Below are 22447 nucleotides of genomic sequence, written 5' to 3' on the forward strand. Positions count from 1 at the left end.
AGGCACTCCACCTGGCCTGGAACAATTAGATGAGTCAGTGGTACCCAAACTAGAGTCAGGGCCTCAGAGCAGAACCCTGGACAGCTTTGCCCAACCAGCAGATCTATGCAACTCCATAACTGAAGACTTCCTCCTGCCCAGCTCCCAGGAAAGTCAACTGCCAAATTGGGAAGGAGCATCTCCTGGCTCTCTTGTTATCCAGCGGCCGAATGGCTGAGGTGCCACCTACAACCCTATCTAGTGGCCGTTCAGGGATCTACCACCACTCAGTTCCAAGCTGTGCTTGTTAGATCTGGAGGCACAGCTTTGTTACAGCCTTTCCAAGGTGGAGCCAAATTGCACTGCTTGCCATCTAGATGGTATCCGAGTCTCTAGTTCTCTGAGCCAAGCAGGCAGCCACAGGGCCATATCCCAGGCAGACCTAAGTTTGATAGATTGGCTCTGAATGCTCTTGGAATGTGCAGTTGTACACCGTTCCAGAATGCTGCTGTGGGAGCTGGTCTTTCATGCTGGTATGCGTTTCTTTGCTGCCTGGATTGAAGGGTTTATCAGTGGGTAACTACATTTCAGGGAGAGGGTTCAGTTGACAGAACCAAAAGAGGCCATATAGAGACAAAGATGCTATTATGGTTTAGACTACAGAGGCCACGGGGGAGTGAGAAGTGTTCCTGGAAGCCTTTTGCTAGCATCATCCCTGATCAGAGATGAGTGAATCCCAGACAAACATATCCCAGCTCACTAGGAAGAAGGTCCCCTAGCTGTATGGAGCCTAGAGGTGTCTCAGCACCCTGCTCCACCTGAGCAGGTCCTGAAGTGTCCCAGGAGGCCTGTTCACAGCTCTTCCCAGTCTGCCACCTGTGTACCCCCATCCTTTATGTTCAACCTGCCACAGGCAGCCCCACTTCCTTTCATATATTCCTTTTTTGAGATTGTTTTATTTTATGTGTATGAGTATTTTCATGGAGCATATGTATGTATACCATGTGCCTGCCTGGCACCCACAAAAGTCTGATGAAGGCATGAAATCCCTGGAACCTAGGTTCTCTGCAAGACCAAGTGCTCTTAACCACTGAGGCGCCTCTCCAGCCCCTTCTAGTTCAACATGTAAACCATTTCCCTCTTCTGACAAAAACACAAGCCCTTCAGCTTCTGATTTTCTCTGAGTTTGGGGTACATCTTTCAGCAATATGACTAAAACGTCACTGAGTTTAGCAAACCATGGTCCTTCTCTCAGCACGTGCATCTCTTTGCTCCTTCCCTGTGTCAGTGTTGTGGGTCTCAGCAGAAGCTCAAAAATCAAGGGCATGGAGTTGCAGGAACTGATGGAAACTTCCTGGTCCTCAGTTTCCTCCAGTGTGTATTGAAAATGCTGATAGAGTCAGCCTCAAAGAATTGTTGGGAGGGTGAAACCAGATAACACAAGCGACGCACTTTGAGAGGACAGCAGTAGTGCTGTGTGCCTCTGCATCTCTATTGCTCTGGGGAAACATCTCTGCTTCCAAGAGATAGCAACATATGCCTTGCCAAAAAGTAGGGCCTATGTAGTTAGATGTTCTTGGCAAAAACTGCATGAATGGACTCCCTCCCTGCCACATTGAAAAGTCCCAGTGCATGCTCACAAAGAAAAGAGTTTTGAGTAAAATGCACCAAATTGATTGATCTGTTAGCAAGGCCTGACCTCATCTGGTCACAAGGTCCCTTTCTCACACTGCTTCTGCAACCCACTAAGCCACCACCCTGAGTTCATGTAGTGAAGCTGTGGTAATATCTCCTGTGAGAGTAACATTGTTGAGGGTATCCTTCCGGCAATGTGTCATGGAGTACCAAGGCTCCAGGGTGCTCGCAGGTGCAGAGAGGAAGCCTGCCTTCAGAAGGAGGCTCTGTGTATACTATCCCCAGAATGCTAGCAGGTGTAGGGTGGAAGAATTTCCCCCAGAAGAGGCTCTATGTACTCTCTCTGCAGGGCCACACGGAAATGGGCTCAGTGCATCTTCCTGTGTAGGTCAAGCTCTATGGCAGGAACTTCAACATTGCCTTCTGTCTTACTGGAAGGCAAACAATATACTCCTGGCCTTAGCAGCAGGTACAAAAGACTCCAATGTGAGTCCTACTCTCTCCTACCTTCTTTCTTTAAGCCAGGGAGACGGAGCAGAAGAAAGTACATCCTTCCCTGTCTGGGGACTTGCTCACGGTTTATCTTTATTACAATAAATGACAGTGGTATGGAATCAAGTTGTCCCCAGAAGGTTGCAACTGCTTCCATGCAGGCTGTGCCATGCATGGCTCTTTGTGCCAGCAGGCTCTCTTATCTTCGGGGCCACACCCTTGTCTTGGCATTCTACTAAAGATATCTGGAGCCCATGATGAGAAACCCAGCATCTTCTCTGCCAGCTGCACAGCCCTGGGAATTGTGGGAGAGGCTTCCATTTTCTCTGGCTCATCCCTTTTAAATGTTTCCTCTCACTTGTCAAGTTGTATAGCTGTTCTCTTCTCTCCTTTCCACTTGAACCCAGATGTGGGACCCAGAGTTACCTTGGTCCAGTGATCCACTGGGAGACTGAGATATAGAAAAAGGGGTGGGTGGTAGAGAACATTCCAGATCAGAGCAGAAATGGACCGTGTGGAAGGGACTGAAATGGCAGGTCCCTCTGGTCTCAGCACCCCTTTCCAGGTCACATGCTTTCCCTCTGGCAGCATCTGACCTTACCAGCTCTACCTCCCCTGATCCTCGCCCCCCCCACCCCTTCCTACCTCCCCTGCACAGCCTTGGAAGCATTCTTTCCCTTTTTAGGTAGTGTTTTGTTCTGTTTCCTCTCTCAACTTCTATTTGCATATTCAAAAAACTCATTAAGATCTGCAAAACAAATGACCCTTGCTTGTGCTCCAAGGCCTGCTCCTCCTCAGGAATTTTATTTTTAAATTTTTTAATGAAGGCAGAAGCTTGGAAATATATTTTCTTTTTTAAATGACTGAATTTGATGTGAGGCTTCTCGATGTGTGTGTGTGTGTGTGTGTGTGTGTGTGTGTGTGTGTGTGATACATATATACATACACACATACATATATAATATACCCACCCAAGACTTCAGAAGTAAGAAGCATCCTCTTTGGTACCAGGAGCCCCTTGAAAAATCCTTCACTTCAAGTCCTGGTATAAAATGGCCTGGTATTTGCATAGAACCTATGCACATGCTTCTTCTGGCTTTATATCATCTCTAGATGGCTTATGATGCCATGTAGATGCCCAGTAAACAGTTGGAATCCCATATTGGTTGGGGGAACAATGCCAAAGGGAAACAGTCTGTACATGTTCCTCATGGGCAGTTTTTTAAAGAAATATTTCTGGTCTGAGCTTGATTGAAGCTATAGTGGAATCCTGCATATCCAGAGAGTCATCCAATCACTAATTTCTGTTTGTGCTCATTTAAGTGAAGCATCACTCTTCTTAAAACATACAAGTTGCTGATGGATGCCAGTTCAGTCTGGGGTGACCATATATCTTGACATACACAGAACAGTCTTCAGACCTAGTGCTGCCTCCCTATAGTCTCCTCTAGTACTATTACCCCACCACCACCACCACCAAATGCCCTGATTCAGTGACACCTAAATCGAGGGTCACACAAGATGAAACTATACCTGACAACTGTTTCTGGGTCTTTATATGAATTTTCTCCTTTACAATCTCATGCCCAGGCCCTACTAACAACAGTGAAAGACATAAAACAGCCTCTGGGAATCATGAACTGATATCAGCAGGCAAGAAAATGCCCAGAAAAATGACAGGGGTGGGGGTTACACATTCTCTGATTAACATATAAGGACATCCCAAGAGAGAGAGAGAGAGAGAGACAGACAGACAGACAGAGACACAGAGAGAGACAAAGACAGAGACAGACAGACAGACAGAGACAAAGAGAGAGAAGAAGAGAGAGGGGGAGGAAGAGAGACAGAGACAGAGAGAGACATAGAGACAAAGAGATACAGAGAGAGACAGAGATACAGAGACAGAGAGGGGGAGACAGAGAAATATTCTCTGATTAGCATATAAGGACAGTCCAAGGTGGGGGGAGACAGAGACAGAGACAGAGACAGAGACAGAAAGAGAGAATATTTATTTAGCTGATATGTCTATCTGTATGCCTCTATCATTTGTCTAGCCTCCTATCTATCTCTATTTCCCAATCTATTCATATAACCAACATCTGTTTATGATTTACCTAACTACCTATCTACTTACCTATCTAACATCCTTATCTGTTTCTCTATGCACACTATTACTATTATCTATCGTCTATCCATCCATCATCCATATATACCTATCTATCATCTACCTACCTACATACCCACTTATCGATCTATCTATCTATCTATCTATCTATCTATCTATCTATCTATCTATCTATCTATCTATCCAAGTCTGTGAAATGTTGTAAGGGGAACAATCTGAAGATGTTTTTAGCATCCCCTCTATCATGTAAGAGATGCTCACTGTGAGTATCAGAGCAAGCCTGTGGCTAAGTAAAGATGTGAATTGTGCATTCTCTCCTGCTCCACCACCTCCCTTCTCCCTTGTCGCCCTTTTCTCCTGGCTCTGAGAGACTCATTGCTCCCTCAAAACAGCGGATTGGTTTCTGTTTCAAACTAGATGGTCCTTGCACAGAAAGGGGCTTAGAACATCCAAGTCAAGTGGCAACCATTGAAATAAGGTTGAAACATGGTAACACGTGTAATACACCGCACATCCAACCACAATGGTTGTTTCGCTTCCTTTTTATGGTGAAGCCCTTTCTGTTCACAGCACCTCTCAGGGGTCTTAGAGACCAGCTCTTCCTCAAGTATTCATTAGAAAAGTGTCCCTAGCTCATTCACTCACTTTCAGAGAAGGGCTCCTGGCCATGTAATCTAAAGGGCCAGGCAAATGGATCGGGACAAGTTACTAAGATCCATGGGCAGAAGACAGGAGACTCTGAGGGTACCAAATTCCCTGGGATACCCGCCTACCTTCCCTGGGCATGGTTTCCTCCTTTGCAAAGCCAGGCATTGAATTTGATCTTAGAGGTCTCTGCCAGCAAGAGCAGCCGAATCCCCTCCTAGGCTTGTCTTTCAGTGCTATTTATAACAAGCTTTCATTTCTCACCAGAAGAGGAGGAAGCATCCCACTAGATGACCTTGGCATTGCCTGAAATGCCCATTGAAGGAGTGAATGGACTTCAAGGTTATGCCCTTGCCTATTGTCAGATTAAAAGAAGGATGCTTGTTTAGGAGGCAGAGTGCTTGCCTGGTGTAGGCAGGCAGTGTGGTCTTCCCTTACGGGTGAAAGCAAATAGGCCTAAAAAAGCAAACATCCCTGCCATGGCTTTGCCCACTGGACTTTGTGACCTTGGATGTTGTTCAGCTTCTGTCAGCCTCATCGCCTTCATTTCTAAAACAAAAATTTGCAAGATATTGCAGAGAGATGAAAAGGTCTAAGAGACCAGCCAGTGTTCATCCATGGAGGGGCTTGCTGTGGGGATGGCCCTAACAGCTGACTGCCCTGTAGTTAGGGAGCAGGCACCTGCCATTCGAGAGCCTGGAGGAACTTGGGTTGTTCACCTCGGATCAATGCTTTTCCATCAGAGACAGTTTTGTCACCCCTCCTTCTCAGTAGACTACGGAGTAATAGAAGTCTGAAAACGGCTTGGTATAGGTGGGGCTGGGGGAGGGGTGGAGTGGGGTTGCCATCTGACAGGGATAGACCAGGGTTACTGAGTGCCCTACAGTAAGAAAGGCAGTCCCTTGTAGCGACACCAGGGCTGAGGGCATGGCCTTGGTATTTCAGTTAGTTGCAGGGGCATTTGGATGGTGTACAGATTTTCCAGCTCCTGGCACAGTGGCAGCTCCTTAAGAGGTGTGGGTTGATCTGAGGTCATAGGGAAGCGGGGGAGATCTCACTGGATGAAGTCACTGGACAGTCAGGGATGGAAGAACACAGTAAAGACGCACAGAGTGCTTCCACCCTTACCCACTGTACTTTGTAAGCCAAGAGCATCTCCTCTCTGTGGTGTTTGAGCCAAAGTAGGAGTCTATGTGGGAGAGACACTGTCATCAGAATCCAGTGTGAAAAGGGAACTGGGACTCGGGATAGGGCTCTCTAAGGATTCTGAGGCCTTGGAGATAGATGATGGAGATCAAGTCCAGAGCTTTGTTGTAGTGATTGACAAGGCAGTAGGCTAGTGTGAGAGCCTCCTGAGGCTGGTACTGAGACCACATTCTGCTTTCACAGAGTCTCTTCAAAATGCTCTTCCTGATTTTCATTCACTCTGTAGTTCTGGGAAAGTGGAGATTGTTGTCTTCCTTGTCCACCCTCAGGCTTTTGCCTGGAGTCAAGGTTGTTTCCACCCTCACTCCCAGTCTACTCAGGCCTGGTATAGTTCAGCACTGTTTTGTGCTTGTTGAATGAATATTCAGGCACATGGGCACTTGTGTATCGAGTTTCCTTCCTTTACCCTACAGATCAAGGATGTTGTGGGCTACAATTCTTTGGGCCACTGCTTCTTCACTGAAGATGGACCAGAGGAACGCAACACTTTTGACCACTGCCTTGGCCTCCTTGTTAAGTCAGGGACTCTCCTCCCGTCAGACCGGGACAGCAGGATGTGCAAAGTGATCACAGAGGATTCATACCCAGGGTACATTCCTAAGCCCAGGCAGGACTGCAAGTAAGTGTGTGTATAATACTGAAGAGTATGCCTTACACTAGGGTCTGGGTGGGAAGGGTGGAAGGGGATGAGCATGAACACTCAGTGTCCTGCCTCAGGACCTTAAAAAGCTTTCTGTTCATCTCTGCCTATTTCTCAGAGTGAGGTCCCTAGAGTAGCTTCTTCTCCCTCTCTCCCCTCTCTTCTCTCCTCCCCCTCCCTTCTTCCTCTGTGAGCCTCACTAGCCCTGTTTTGTCTGGAAAGCTCTGGCTCACCTGTGGCTCTATGCCACATGGCATCCTTGTAGACAGGAAGCAGCTGCCACATCAGCTCCCAATATGTACCCATCAGCCTGGCCACAAGAATCTCTTTCTAGCCAGAGAGAGACACAAATAGTGTCACACAGAGATACAGAGGAAGGCAGAGATAGAAAAATACAGACAGAAAGGGACAGAAGCAGACAGTCAGACAGACAGGAAAACAGAGACACACACAGAACGGCAGAGATAGAAAAATACAGACAGAAAGACAAAGAAACAGAAGCAGACAGACAGACAGGAAAACAGAGACACACAGAGAGACAGAAGACAGACACAGGAAAAACAGAGAAACACACTGAGAGACACAGAGATGCAAAGACCCAGTAACAAACATGGGCAGATGCAGAGACACTGAGGAGAAACACAGAGAGAGGCAGATAGAGAGAGACACGTGGCTTTCTACACAGGCGGCCTCCCTTAGAAGGGTTCACAAACTGCACTTAGCTCTTACAGTCCTGAACAGTGCACAGATTAAATGCACTCTCTGCCTTGTGGCAAGAAAATGAACCTCAAATGGATCCATTAACAGTTTCTCAGATCTCAGACAAGAGACTCTCTCCACTAATATTAGTGTCTCCGGTGGGCCCTCCCACTATGCAGCAGAAAGAGTGCTTGCTGGTAGTCCTTCCTAAGATACTGTTTAACCTCTGTCCTCTCCCTGCAGTGCTGTGTCCACTTTCTGGATGGCAAATCCCAACAACAACCTCATTAACTGTGCAGCTGCGGGGTCCGAGGTAAGCAGAAATAAGCAAGGTGGATCTGGCAGAGCCTGCCCTGGAAATGTGTGTGTTCAGGGCTCAGGATCTCTCCTCCCTGTGACTGGAGATGGGGAGTCCTGTGACTTGGTTTTAAATGGCAGTTCTGTCTGTCACTCCATAACCCTGCTGATCATAACTAATGAATGGTTTATTTTGGCTTGTGGCTTAAGGGAATAAAGTCCATAGTAGTGGGGAAGGCATGGGGGCAGAATTACTTATGGCTGTGACAGTGGGAGATTGTTCACATCTGGGTGGATGAAGAAACTGAAAGAGGGACTGGAGAGATGGTTCCATGGTTAAAAGTACTTATTTTTGCAGAGGGTCTGGGTTTGATTCCCAGCACCCACATGGTGCTCACAACCATCCATAACTCCAGTTTCTTGGAATCCTATGCATTCTTCCAACCTCTGGACACCAAGCATACATGTTGTACACAGACATACATGCAAACAAAACACTCATACACATAAACATTAAAACTTATTTTTAAAACAATAGAAAAAAAGACAAGACAGGAAGTAAAGCCAGGCTATAATCCTTAAGTCCCACCCCACAATGACCCACTTCCTTTAGTTCATCTCCCCCTTCTAAAGGTTGCACAAAAAAAGGTAGCATCACTAGCTGGAGACCAAGTATTCAGACACATGAGACTATCGGGGACACTTCATATGCAAACCATCCCAGAGTACTAAGCAATTTATGCACAACAATTCTTTATGGAATGAGTTATTTTTCCTTCAGATGGTACCTGATGCATCAGTGTTGTAAGCTAGCACCGTGTGATTCTGACATCAAGGCTATGCCCTGGGCTAGGGTGGAGGCTACAACAGGGAGACATCGTGCATTCAAGCCCCAAAGAGCTGGATGGTGGCAGCTAGGCAACAAGCACAATGTTCCGCTCCAACAGCCTTGCTCTGACACAGCTCTCCCCTGCTCCTGGTTTGGCTCCTGCCTGTTCCTTTTTCTGGGCCTCAGCTTCCAGATCGCCAAGAAATGCTGAGAACACTGGCTTTTGGAACTCTATCCATCAGGAGTCTAATCTCTACAGTGACCCCACTAATTTGGACAGTAGCAGATAGGGTGGAGCTGTTGTGAAGAGTGAGCGATGTCGAGTAGCCAAATGACAAATAACAGTAACCTTGAGCTTTTCCCTTTGTCCATTCAAGCATTGGACCACACCGGAATGTTTGGTAGTAAGTGGTGTCTAGTCAAGCCCTGGACCACATGGGTGTGTTTGGTGGTGTGGGGTGTCCAGTCAAGCACTGGACCACACAGATGTGTCTGGTGATGGCCTGTTCTGGTCACAGTACTGCATCCATTCCCAGAGCCTGGGCCACTCAATCAAGAAGAGTTCATTGGCACTAATTTCTATGGCTCTCTCCTATGCTCTGCCCCTACAGGAAACTGGATTTTGGTTCATTTTTCACCATGTGCCGACTGGCCCCTCCGTGGGGATGTACTCCCCAGGTTATTCGGAGCACATTCCACTGGGGAAATTCCACAACAACCGAGCACATTCTAACTACAGGGTAAGTGTCTCCATGCTGTCTCGCTATGGCCAGCCTGTTCATCCCCCTGCACCAATGGCCAGCCTGTTCATCCCCCTGCACCAACCTGCAGATGATTAGTGCCTGGAAAAAACTACTTTCTTCCCATGGGTCCAGAGCAGCCTTCCAAGCCCTGCAGGTTACTGACCGATCACCACAAGTCTTCTTTTGGGGGCCTGCCTTGTCATTCACAGCATCTACCCAAGCAAAGGAGCAAGGTGTGCCTTCCCACCAGCTTCCCCTCCTGGTGGATGCTCGGTTGGACATCCGGATTGATTTTGTGATCCATTTGTGGGCGACAGTGATGTTGACTATAAAATTAGGCCTGGCCATGGACTAAGGGAAGTTTGGACATGGTTCTGAGGTGGCATTGGCATTCTAGACTTTCTCCCTTCTTGCTGGGAAGTGGGTGGCTCCATCTGTGAGGGCTAAGTCAGTAGAAACTCCTTGGCCACCTTCACTGTTTGCCCCCCTTTTCTGAGTACCAGTGTGTACCTTGCTCCAAGCTAGGTGCAAGAGTAAAGTGGGGGAGGATTGCGATGACTGCAACTTCAATATGTCAAGAACTTTCCCGTAAGGACAATTGTTGGACACACCAAGAGAGTTTGGGGCAAGGCTGAGATAGAAGATGACAACACGCTATGGACCAAGATGGTCTCTAGGACATCAAGATGGTGTCTGGTCCAAATCTTAACAGTGTGGACAAGGAAATTGTACTTCTAGAGAGGAATGGGTACATCCAGGGTCAAACAAAAGCTATTTCAGAGAGCTAGTGAGATATTTAAGTGTTTAAAGTTCTTGATGTGCAAGCATGAGAACAAGAGTATGTGTCTGTAACCCCAGTGATAGGAAGCAGAGACAGGGAGATCCCAAAGCCAGATCCCAAAGTCCCTCTGGCCAGCCAGTTAGTCAGTGAACTAACTCCAGGTCCAGTGAAGGACTCTGTATCAAAATAACAACAATAACAGAAAGCAATAGAAGTCACTTGTTATCCACCTCTGGTCTCCACATGCACATACACAAACAAAGTCTATTTCAAAAAGTTGAACCTGGGAGACGACCAAAAAAAAAAAAAGCAATATAGACTCAGAGTGCTGAACTGAAACCTGGGTGGGGAGGGGACAAAAGCCAGTGCTGAGAAGAGAGCCATGAGGAGGAGAAAGGAGACAATTTCTAAATTGTATCTCAGATCCTAAGCTGGGAGATAGTCCCAGAGGCTGTGGCAGAAGTGTGGAGGGAAGTTTGTGGATGGTGGAGCTGCTGACAAGGCATTTCATGGATGTCATTGATTTCCTGTGCAGAGGCAGGTGTTTAGACTCTATCACTGTTGGAGAAGGAGAGAAAACACATTGGTTTCTTGTTGGGACCCACCATTCCCTGGACCCTCAAGGAAACTTCCTACTTGCAAGAGAGGTCCCACAGGTCTGGGTAGCATAGGAAGCTGGGAATGGGGAGTAATGTAGTCAAGAGTAACATCTCTAAGAGGAAGGCAAGTCAAGGACACAGGTGTGGGGGCAGGGACATTAGCACTTATGAGCAAAGGAGGGTTCCTTTTGTCAGAGATAGGCAGAGGGAAAGGGAGATTCTACAGCTGGGCCAGATTGAAGGTCTGAGCACAGGGTCTGCATCCTGGGTGCTCCTACCCAGCCAGGCTTGACACCACAACCCAATCTCATGGAGTCATTTGTCAGGCATTTTATTCAGTCTCCATGGCCACTCTGTGAAGTAGGTGTCATCAGCCATCTTTACAGATAACGATGTGACCAGCCAAAGAGGTGAGGGATTTGCCAAATGGCACAGTCTGTGAGAATAGAGCCAAGAGCCAAAGCTCATGTCATCACTGATGTTAAGCTAGAGCCAGCCAGAGAACAAATAGTAGCTTGAAGGAAAAAACTGGTACAAGCTCTCCTAAGAAGCCAAGGCGATATGGAGTGAAAGTGATTGGATGGTGGCCTACAGAACTGCAGCCTCCATTTCCTCCCACTTGGTGGCTGTAAAGTGGACAGCTTGGCTGGTATGTGAAGATGGCTGTGGGCAACAGTGGTAGCCATTGTATCCTTTCCTCCCAGGCTGGCATGATCATAGACAATGGAGTCAAGACTACTGAGGCCTCAGCCAAGGACAAGCGGCCCTTCCTCTCCATCATCTCTGCCAGGTAATAACCTTTGGGACAACCCATCCCTTGGGACCTCTCAGCTTGCTTCCTTGTCTTCTGCTCCTGCCGTGCATTTCTTCATCTAATGAGTGTTTGCTAGTTGGCATTGATCTAGCTGTTGAGATACAGTACTGTGCCAGAAGTCCAAACGAAGTCTGAATTGTAGTCCAAGCTCCAGTAGCCAAAGGGAAACTGAAATTCCTAGCAGTTGCCAGATCCCTTCAAAGAGCCAGGACCATACAAGAGTAGGACTGGCCAGAGCTGTGACAGGCAGGGCTGGGATACAAAGATGATCAGAAAGGAAGCACTCACTGCCATTTTGATGGTAAGGAATCTGATGGCCAGGCTGACAAGTCAAGCCAGAGCTTAGCTGAAGACCAGAGGCTGTTTCTAAAAGGTTATTGCCAAGGCTGAACAGGGTGGCACACACATTTAATTCCATCCAGCACCTAGAAAGCAGAAGCAGAAAGATCTTTGAGTTCAATGTCAGCATGGTCTGCACAAGTGCGTTCTAGGCCAGCCAAGGCTACATAGTGAGAGCCTATCTCAAAGAAAACAAAAAGTTGTCAAAATGTCAGGGTCAGTAGCAAAAGTGGGACCCCTTGTCTGTCTCCTGCAAAGAGCTGGGCCCTAGAGATGGGATATCCTGCCTCTGGGAGAATCTCAGAGTGTTCATGTGAGAGCCGGCATGCCAATGGGTTTCTGTGGAGTCAGAGATATAGCATACAGAGGCCAGAAGGATACCACCTGTGTCTTCCCATGCTCCAGGTACAGCCCGCACCAGGACGCAGACCCTCTGAAACCCCGGGAGCCAGCCATCATCCGCCATTTCACCGCCTACAAGAACCAGGATCATGGAGCCTGGCTGCGTGGTGGGGATGTGTGGCTGGACAGCTGCCGGTGAGTCTGGAATTCAAGGTGACACTGACACAAAAGAGGCTTGATGTTCCTCCCCAGACTGAAGAGTGAGCAAGGCAAGGAGGAGTCTAAATATACTGACATCCAGCTTTCTGTTCTCTCGAAAGACCAGGGCATAGGATGGCAGCAGACAGTGACCAGAGGAACAAAAAAACACAGCTGCATGACAGATTCGCCCATAGTATTGAATGCTGAGTTACTCATGGGGACTCTTTCTTTCATGGCCCATGGCTGGTCAGTGCAGGAAGGGAAAAAGGAGTTATGGTGCTGGGCACTCATTGTGACCCTAACTTTGGTTTTATTTCTTTCTCACCATATTTCTCGAGAATGAAAATTTTTAAAAATGCACACTCCTAGCTCCATTTGATGATAAACTCAGGCTCAGTTAGGAGTGTCTCACATTGCATAGCTTATGAGTGGCAAAAATGAGGACTTGATGCTTTATGCTCTAAGCCCAACAAAAAGGGCCTAAAATATTGATTCATGATGTAAAGTCCCCAGAAGTCTGATGCCAAACATGGTTCTCCTTCTGCAAGGAAAATTATGAAGCTATAATGCACCCTGGCAATGAGGGGGCATCTTCTGTCTTTCACCAGACATTCTAAAGAAGCCCAGAGTCTGGATCACACTAGGGTTGAGGTCCCACAAATAGACAGAGTTGACAGGCTTCAGAACTGACAGAATGGTCTTTCCTGGGACTTTGAGCATTTACCCTGTGTGTTTTGGGGGAATCGGAGCATGGGTGGGAACTTTAGTGTCTCTGGATGCAGGCAAGGATGGAAAAGGGTACTCCTGGAGATGGGAAAATGGAACTCCAAATGGAATATCACACCCCAGTCCAGGTGAGGAGGAATCACAGAAAGGAGAATGTGGATGAACCCCAGCCTTCAGCATAGAGAGCAGGTATGGGTGGGTGGCTGTGTTTTTAGACTGTTGAGATGGAGACGCTCATGAAGTACACAGTAAAAATGTCCCACATCTTCCAAAGGCAAGATAGGACAAATGTCTGGTCAACAGAAAACAGAGAAGGAAGCTATGAGTGTCTGTGAGGTCTCTAGGGTCACAACAGAGCATGAAGGGACTATAGCAAAGCACCTGGAGATACCAGGAAGGAGTAAAAGCTGGGGACGGGGAGAAGAAAAGAGCTAGAGAGCCTGGTACCCATGGTGAGCCTTGGCTGATTGGTGTGAATGGATAGATCTTTGAAGAGGGAAGCACAGTGTGCTTGAAAGGGGGCTGAGCATCAAGTGTGTTGGGAACTGAGGAGCTTGTAGCAACCTAGATCACCCCGTGTGGTTGACACAGAAGGGAACGGGGGATTGGGCCTTCCATGCCAGGGTAAGACCTGGCCTTAGGCTTATAGGAGACATGAAGCCACTGGAAATTCAAGAAGCAGCAGAGGGTGGGTGAAAATAGCACCTGGAGGAGATGAGCCCCTAGGGGTGTCCTGGACAGGAATGGAGAAAAGGAACAAAGGAAGGGAAGGCAACACAGATCCAAGGTCCAGCTCCTTCACGAGGCAGGAGCAACTGCCTCCAGAAACCTGTTCATGCTGACCCTAATGCCAGGCAGCATTTTTGGGGAACCCCTGTGGTCAGCATGGTGTAATTATGAGGTTCCTTCTTGCTTGCTCTTCTCAGGGATAGAACCTCCTTAGCTTTGAGGAAACTTGGAAATTAGCTATTTGAATTTCTTACCATGGCTGAGAGTAGTCCCCACATGGCCCACCTTCAGCCAGTGCTGGCCCTGAGGGTGAGAAATCACTTTCCCTCCATGTCTCCTAATCAACCCCACAGGCTCCAGGGGCTCAGCCAGAGGTAAGCTGGCAAGGGAGGTCTGTGAGGCCCAGCACTCCTGTAGTCAATGCTCCATGCCCCCAAGTGCAGAGTATTGAGGACCCCTGCCAGTGTGGGGTACATTCTCTAGCTCTCCACCAGACCCTCCAAGGAATTCCAAATCTGTGAAGAGGAACCAGAATAGCCATTTTCTGTGTAGAGTGGAAAGTTACGATTTCCTCAGCAAAACTCCTCCCTCAATGTCCACAGTGAGACTCGGACGGAGAAGGGTCTTTCCTCCTACAACCTCACTGACTGTGGAGTGACAGCATGTGCTGACTGTCTGCTCTTGTCCCCAGGTTTGCTGATAATGGCATCGGCCTGACCTTGGCCAGGTAAGAGTTAACTTCCATTGTGAGTGGCTTACTGTGGAAGCTTTTGTTTGGACATCTCACCCCCAACATCTCCTCTCTGCAGTGGTGGAACCTTCCCATATGATGATGGCTCCAAGCAGGAGATAAAGAACAGCTTGTTTGTTGGTGAGAGTGGCAACGTGGGCACAGAGATGATGGACAACAGGATCTGGGGCCCAGGTGGCTTGGACCACAGCGGAAGAACCCTCCCTATAGGCCAGTAGGTTTGCAATGGTGGGAACTGTCAGAGTGTGTGTGTGTGTGTATGTGTGTGTGTGTGTGTGTGTGTGTGTGTGTGTGCACGCGCGCGCACCTTGAGTCACAGCCTGGAAAGAAAGAAGTTAATGGGAGACCTTTATGTGTTGACTCTGGATTTCCTGCACTCTAGCAACCTGAATGAGGATGAGAGATGAGGAGAGAGAAGTCCAAAAATAGTGTAGATTAGATGTCAATAGGTACACAACCGTCAAATGCATGATACTGTCCTAGTCAGTGTTCTCGGGAACATGGTGTCCAGAAGAGGGATTTTGAGTCTTCGTAACAACTTACTTGAAGTCTTTCATTCACTTCTGAGTATGGCAGAGAGGCAATCAGACCAAAGCACACTTACAGGAAGATGAGCAAAGGTGATCAAACCTGCAACCATGCCTCACATAGACTTGAATCTTACACCAAAAGATACACCATCCCTAGGTGGTTGTATCTCAAGGCTGCCACACAGGCAAGAGGCAAGGCTTATTCCAATTAGGCCCCAGAAGTGGTTTAGTTTTCTCTTTGTGAAACTAATAGGTTCAGCTGCTACAATCAGGACAGAAACACACCAACTAAAACTTTCAACCCCAGTGCACATGGGTCTCCCCAAAGATACCCTAGAGGCATACTCAGAGGCATATGCCTGCTCTTCTTTGGCCAAACTGTCAGGAAGGCCTGGCTTCCATTTTAAAGGGTTATAGAAGACCCTTTTATTTCCAAATGAGACTGAGTCTGCATCTCTAGAATTTTTTTCTAGAAGGTTAGCAACCTCCAAGCAGAGGATATTCCAGTAACTTCCAGAGGTGATCTTGTCTATGGTAGCCTGACAGGTTCAGGTAGGTTCCTCACACTGTCTTTGAGGTGAGAGACCTAGAAGGAACCGTGCTGTTTTAATTGAGGCACAGTCTGCCTAAATAGAAGTAGATTAGGATCTGAAGCACATGATTTATGTAGAGCTAGCAAGAATGTGATAACCCTGAGCACCTTAACTGGGAAATGCATGGATGCACTCCATGAGAACCAGGATTCAAGGTGCTGGCGCCATCAGTTACAAACATGAGAATATGGAACCACAAGGGGATTTGAGGGTGAGTGGAGACTTTCTTGTGAAGCATATGCGACAGCTGGGAGCCTGACTAGAAGAGGAGAGACAGCTGGGGACAGCCTCTCTCTGGGGACAGATACTTCATATGCTTCCCTTACTTCTTCATCCCATTGCTTCTTTAAGTTCCTTCTGGAAGAAGATGGAAGGGACCAAGTCATAAGCAGAGACATGGGTATAAGCAAACATGTTAGGCATAGAAAATGGCAAGCCTAGATTTGTGACCAGCCCTGAGAAAGGTCACCAAGCAGTCTGACCAGTCCCCTCATGGGCCATGTTTTCCCATACCCTGCTCAAGAGTCTCAAGTAAATGGGAGAGGTGCCTCTGAGGCCCTCCTTACTGCCAGGCAAGGGTGAAGTCTCCATGTCACTAATTCTTCCCTGGTCCCTCCATGTCTCCCAGCTGTCACATCTTCCCACTTCCTTCCTGTTGCTCCTGTGTCAAGCCTTCTCAATGTCAGTCTGTGGCCTTGCTTTTCTAGCAAGAACAGTCTTTGCCTCTGGCAGCCCCTGAAAAGTTACGTTGTCATTCTTTTTAGCATTGCCCATTCTGAGTATTTCTGATCCAATTTCCCAAGCCCAGCACATTGCTGGCGGATAGGCTTACAGAGGATCTTAATCTGATTAAATTGTTATAGCAACTAAAAGTAGGGCGATAATGACTAACAGTGTTCCCCTCCCAAGGGACAGAATATTGGCAGCCTCTTGAAGTATTTACAGTATTTTCCTAGTGACTAGACACATTGATGGGAAGAGTAGAGAAACTGTGTAAACAGAGGTCCCCAAGCCAGCAACTCCACAGACAACTATTTATCTACCAGTCTACCATTCATTCATCCAACTAGCTGTCAATCATAACATTCCTCCATTCATATAGCCACCCACCTACCATCCATACATCTATCTGCCTAATAGCTAGCATCCATCCACCCATCCATCCAACCCGATCCACCCATCCACCCATCCATCCATCCATCCGTTTTTCCACCATCCAGCCAATACATCCCTCATCATCCATTACCCATCTTCAGCAATCATTCTTCATTGACAAAGTGCCCATACATGTCTTCTCAGTGACTTAAGTGACTTAATGATTCCCAGTGGAAGTTGCTGCTGGAGGTGGGGATCGGGGAATGACTTTACTCAGAAAAGCTCTTACCATTCACCTCCAAAGAAGCAAATAGCATGGCATTCATCTGACATCTGACTTCCTTAACTCCCCAGGAATTTTCCGATTAGAGGAATTCAGTTCTATGATGGCCCCATCAACATCCAAAACTGCACCTTCCGCAAGTTCGTGGCCCTCGAGGGCCGGCACACTAGTGCCTTGGCCTTCCGCCTAAACAATGCCTGGCAAAGCTGCCCTCACAACAATGTGACCAACATTGCCTTTGAGGATGTCCCGGTAAGTATGGTACTAGGACAGGCTTCTAGCATAGCCAGGCTTTGAATGATGACTCACATGTCCCCCACAGCTTGGAGATTGAGCTGTTGCCACCACCACAAGGGTGGAATAGCTTCCCCAAGTTGGCTGGGCCATGTCCCAGTTTGCTTTCTGCCCAAACTGGAAAAGTACAAGTTCAGGTCACAGAAAAAGGTCAAGTCTGGGTGAAAGCCCACTGGCCTTTGATCTGTACCTCAGTAAGGACCTAGAGATGAAGTCAGGGCTCTGAAGCTACTCCTCCAGACCCTTGCCACACTAGATGTTGTGACCAGGCTACGTGAGTTGGCACAGCTCATCTCACAACTCCAGCAATGTCCAAGGGAAGTCTTCTGAAGACATCGTTTAACTCCATCCTGAACATAGAATGCAAACAGGGGCCTCCTGGGTGTAGATGATGAGATGGAGGAGCTGAGGTCAGGAGAGCAGGCCAAGGCTGCCTGTGGGGCCTGCTACTTCTCACTGTCTGTAACCTGTGGTCTCCCAAACCTTTCCCACTTCCCACTTCTTCCTTTGTCCTCCTCCCTCCTTGGGTCTTCCTCCTTTCTGCCCAGTCACTGGTACGACCTCTGAGAAGACAGGGAATTTAAGTTACTTGATTTCTTCACTCAGACCCCTGAGGGCCCTGAGAGTCAGTTACAGAGATGGCCAATGGCTTGCACTGTGAGGCTGCCCTCCTTAAATCCAGCACACACACTCACAAGCTCATGCACATTCTCACACAAGCACACTTTGCACACTGTTGGTACACACTTTCTCATACAAGCACTCACCCCCATTCCTGTCCAGTTCATTCATCAGAACACTCATATTCACTCACTCCTAAGCCCCTCCTCCACCAGACCAATCTCCAAGGCCACCTACTGCAGCCAGACGTATAGTGAGCAGAGCCAAAATTGTATGCTAGTTTTCAGAGTTGAGGCACAGTGACACTCTGACTGTTTTTTAAGTTCCATGACATGGTCAGCTATGTGGTTTCCTCTAGCACCCAAGGGCAGCCTCCGTCTGGCTGCTTTGTAATGTCAGCGGAAATTGGAAACTTTGCCCTGGCCTGATGACGGCTGCAGTTTCCATTCACCTTCAGGACAAGCCTTATTTTCCTGGGCTCTGTTCAGATTACTTCCAGAGTGTTCTTCGGAGAGCCTGGGCCCTGGTTCAACCAGCTGGACATGGATGGGGACAAGACATCTGTGTTCCACGATGTCGATGGCTCTGTGTCGGAGTACCCTGGCTCCTACCTCACTAAGGATGACAACTGGCTGGTTCGACACCCAGACTGCATCAATGTCCCAGACTGGAGAGGGGCCATCTGCAGTGGGCGCTATGCACAGGTGGGGATGCCACCCCAAGCATTTGCATACTCACTTACTCACTCACCCATTCATATGACAAGGACTCAGAGAGCCTGGTGTGTGTCCAGCTCTGTGTTGGGCTAAGAACAATGCAGGGTTTTCCTCCCTTATGTTTTCTGTCCCTCGCTCCCATTCCACAGGATTTTCACAGTCAACACATGGCACTGGGTAATTACATCAGGTTGTGCACTTGCTAACCGTTGACCTCCAACTCACACCCTCGGAGCCTCAGTGTCCTTGTGTATGAGCTTGAGCTAAAAGCTGAACTTTAATGATGTTCTGGGAATGATTTCAGATGATACAAATAAAATCCTCCTGCCCTTTTTTTAGGAATAGAAATATAATTCGAGCTATGACTTTCCTGGTAGCCATGTTAAAAGGCAAAAAGAAATAAGAAATTAATTCAATAATATCTTACACATACTCAAAATGCCACCCTTTCAGCATGTAGTTAATAAAAAAATTATTGATTGATTGATGTTGTGATTCAGATCTGCATTTTGAGATTTAGATTAATTAAAATAGCATTTTAAAACTGGTTCCTGGGCCACACTGTCCACATGTCCAGGACTCAGTGGGCACACATGACCCATGTCTAACCCATGAAAACAGTGTTATACAATGTTTGGAGTGTAACAATCTAAAATAATTGCCATCACCCTGAGCCATTACTGCCATTGCTTGGATGAATGACTGAGAAGGAATGAATGAATGTATGAATGAACGAGGACAAAGAGGCCAGAGGAAACTGTCAGATTAGGAAGAAAGTACCTGAGCCATGTGAGCTAGAGGAGAAGGAAATATGTGATGGCCATGTCTTCCTGACAGTCCTACAATCAGGCATTCTTATTACCACAGTGGACATCAGAAAGCTTACAAGATACTTTGTGTGTCTTTTGATGCATTAGACAGCCCTGTAAAATGGACAATGTTGGAGTTTCTCTTTTTATCTTACATAACATATATATATGTACATATATATATATTATACATGTGTAACACACATATAATACACATACATATATATATGTGCTCACACACACACACACACCACACACACACACACACACACACACATATATATATATATATATATATATATATATATATATATATCAGAGCACTTTCCATGTTCCTTCCAAAGGCAAATAATTACATTTTGGTTTAATGGTCTGTCTTGGTCTTAGCTGCAGAGATGTCATTTTTTGAATATAGGATGAGCCAGAGAATTGAACAGGGTGTGTGTCTGAGGGGTATGTGCTAGTGATGTATGCATATATGTATATTATGTGTTTGTGTGTTTTTCCCTGAGTGTACACATGTAGAGGCTAGAAGTTAATAATAGATGCTTTCCTCTACTAGTGTCCACCTTGTTTTTTGAGATAAGCTCCCACACTGAACCTGAAGTCACTGTTTAATGAGGCTAGAAGTCCAACAAGCTCCCAGGATTCACCTGCTTCTGACTACCCCCAGTGCTGGGGTTACAGATGCATGCTGTCATGCCAGCTTTGACATAGATCCTGGAGAGCCATGCAAAGGTTCTTATGCTTTTATACCAGACATTTTACACACTGAGCCTCCCTAGTCCCCAGAAGAGTATCTCAAATAGAGCTTGGCTCTTTGCTCCTGAGAGACTTAGTGGCTGGTAGTCTATTTGTAAGTGTTTTTCTTTGAATAAGACAACATACTCTCATCTGGAGGATACTGACACAATACTACCTGGCTCATGGGCTGAGAGGCAGAGAATGAAGTTGGGTATCACCTTCAAACAAACTCTCATAGGCAGTGAAGGGCCAGTTGTATCTGCAGTAGAATTTGAGTACAACCCTTCCCCTAGGCCTGATGCTACAGGCCCTGACATCTCAACTGCTAGAGAGGTGGAGGCAGGAGGATTACAAGTTCAATAGTTTCAAGACCAGCTTGGGTAGGCAACTTAGTAAAATCTTCCTTGACTCAAAGAGTAAAAAGAGGCTTAGGAAAATAGCTAGTGGTGGAGTGTTTGCCTAACACCTATGAAGTTTAATGCCCAGTATGAAAAGAAGAAAGAAGGAAGGGTGCTATAATAAAGGGAGAAATGAAGGAAGGAAAGAATTAGGAAAAGAAGAAGGAAGGAGGGACACCTCTTCCCCTTTCTTGTCCTTCCACACATGCCTCCATTACCACGTAACCAGCAACCAACTCCTGGCAGTTCCACTGGTCACTCCTCAGCAGAGGTCATGTTTTCTGGAAATCACAGAAAGTGACTGCTGAGCGTAGTGCAGCCTACACTGTGTCCACCAGCAGAGAGAGACGTCCCCTTATTTGGTCTTCCTTTCATTCTGGCTCTGTATAGAGACAGTGGCTCTGAAAGTGCCCTCGGTGATCAGATGTTAACCAGACACTCCAACACAATCCCCTCTAACAGTCACTTTGTACGTTTCCTTTTTGGGTTTTCAAAGATGTACATCCAGGCCTACAAAAGCAGCAACCTGCGCATGAAGATCATCAAGAACGACTTCCCTAGCCATCCCCTCTACCTGGAGGGGGCCCTCACCAGGAGCACCCACTACCAGCAGTATCAGCCTGTCATCACCCTGCAGAAGGGGTATACCATCCACTGGGACCAGACAGCCCCGGCTGAGCTTGCCATCTGGCTCATCAACTTCAACAAGTGAGTGAGAACAGCCAGGATAACCTGACGCAGGACAGTGGCACTGGATGAGCTCAGGCAGGGATAGTGAGAACACCTCATGGCTAGTGAGGACCTCAGGATGGTCCCTGTCACTCCTGCAGGATGTACCCAGAGAAGTTCTCATCACCCAGAGTTGAGAATCCAAGGACTCAGGATGTATACGGGGCCCACCTTGGGCAGAACAGCTAACCTCTTTGGAAGCTTGGGGGTGATTATTGCCTCCCAAGTGAACAAAGAATGTGTAGTGGGCTAATGAGTATATGTTAACTATCACCCAGCTCCTAACATTAAAGTAAACGGGGAAACAAACCCCACAGGGTGCTGCTGCTGTTATTTATGGAGAAGGGAACAAAGTTCTGTGGGGGGCGTTTTAATTACTTTTCTGTTGCTGTGGTCAGATATCCTAACAGAAGCAACTTAAGGAAGAAAGGACTTACTTTGGCTCAGGGTTTGGGGCTAAAGTCTGTCGTGGTGAGAGCATCATGTTGACAGGAGCTTGAGGCAGCTGGTCACATTGCAGTCAGGGAGCAGAGGGAGATGCATGCTTCTTTTTATTTAGTCCAGGACCTCAGCCAATGGAATGGTGTTACCCACAGTTAGGGTAGCTCTCCCCACCTCAATTAATCTAATCAAGAAAATCTCTCATGGGCATGGTGAGAGCCTAGCCCAATCTAGATAATCCCCCCCCCAGCATGCCCTGGAGGGTTACGGCCTTTCCTGGGTGGTTCAAGGACCTATCAAGTCTGTCAGTGTGAACCATGGCAGAGGGGAAACAGTTAGATTGAGGGCATCAGATCAGCTGTGCACATTCACATTCAAGCATTTCCTACATGTAGCATGTGCTCATCACTGTATTCCTGAGACAGACCATTGCAGAAAGGAGGCTGAAGCTGGCCCTCCGATCATGCTTTATCATGCTCTATCACGCTCCCTCAGTTGCTTGTGCTCTTTAAGGATAGCGCAGTTGAAAGAAAACCATTTTTCCAGCCAAAACCCATGCAGAGCACCCCAGATCAACCCTAGAATGCTCATAGGTGACTCATCCCGATGGCCCTCCTCAGCA

The 22447-nt window shown here is 47.3% G+C and overlaps 1 protein-coding gene across 1 annotated transcript in view; it reads left to right on the forward strand.

Moving 5' to 3' along the window:
- Cemip (cell migration inducing hyaluronidase 1) overlaps positions 1-22447 on the forward strand; it is a 151555-nt gene that overhangs the window by 115206 nt on the left and 13902 nt on the right. Inside the window, exons 14-23 of the mRNA XM_027407566.2 lie at positions 6496-6701; positions 7665-7734; positions 9159-9287; positions 11375-11460; positions 12229-12360; positions 14513-14548; positions 14631-14786; positions 17145-17325; positions 18477-18692; positions 21152-21363. Coding sequence (XP_027263367.1) covers positions 6496-6701; positions 7665-7734; positions 9159-9287; positions 11375-11460; positions 12229-12360; positions 14513-14548; positions 14631-14786; positions 17145-17325; positions 18477-18692; positions 21152-21363 — 1424 coding nt within the window. The remainder of the gene's footprint in view (positions 1-6495; positions 6702-7664; positions 7735-9158; positions 9288-11374; positions 11461-12228; positions 12361-14512; positions 14549-14630; positions 14787-17144; positions 17326-18476; positions 18693-21151; positions 21364-22447) is intronic.

The sequence above is a fragment of the Cricetulus griseus genome, chromosome 3 (genome assembly GCF_003668045.3).
Source record: "Cricetulus griseus strain 17A/GY chromosome 3, alternate assembly CriGri-PICRH-1.0, whole genome shotgun sequence".
In the NCBI taxonomy this organism is placed as follows: Eukaryota; Metazoa; Chordata; class Mammalia; order Rodentia; family Cricetidae; genus Cricetulus; species Cricetulus griseus.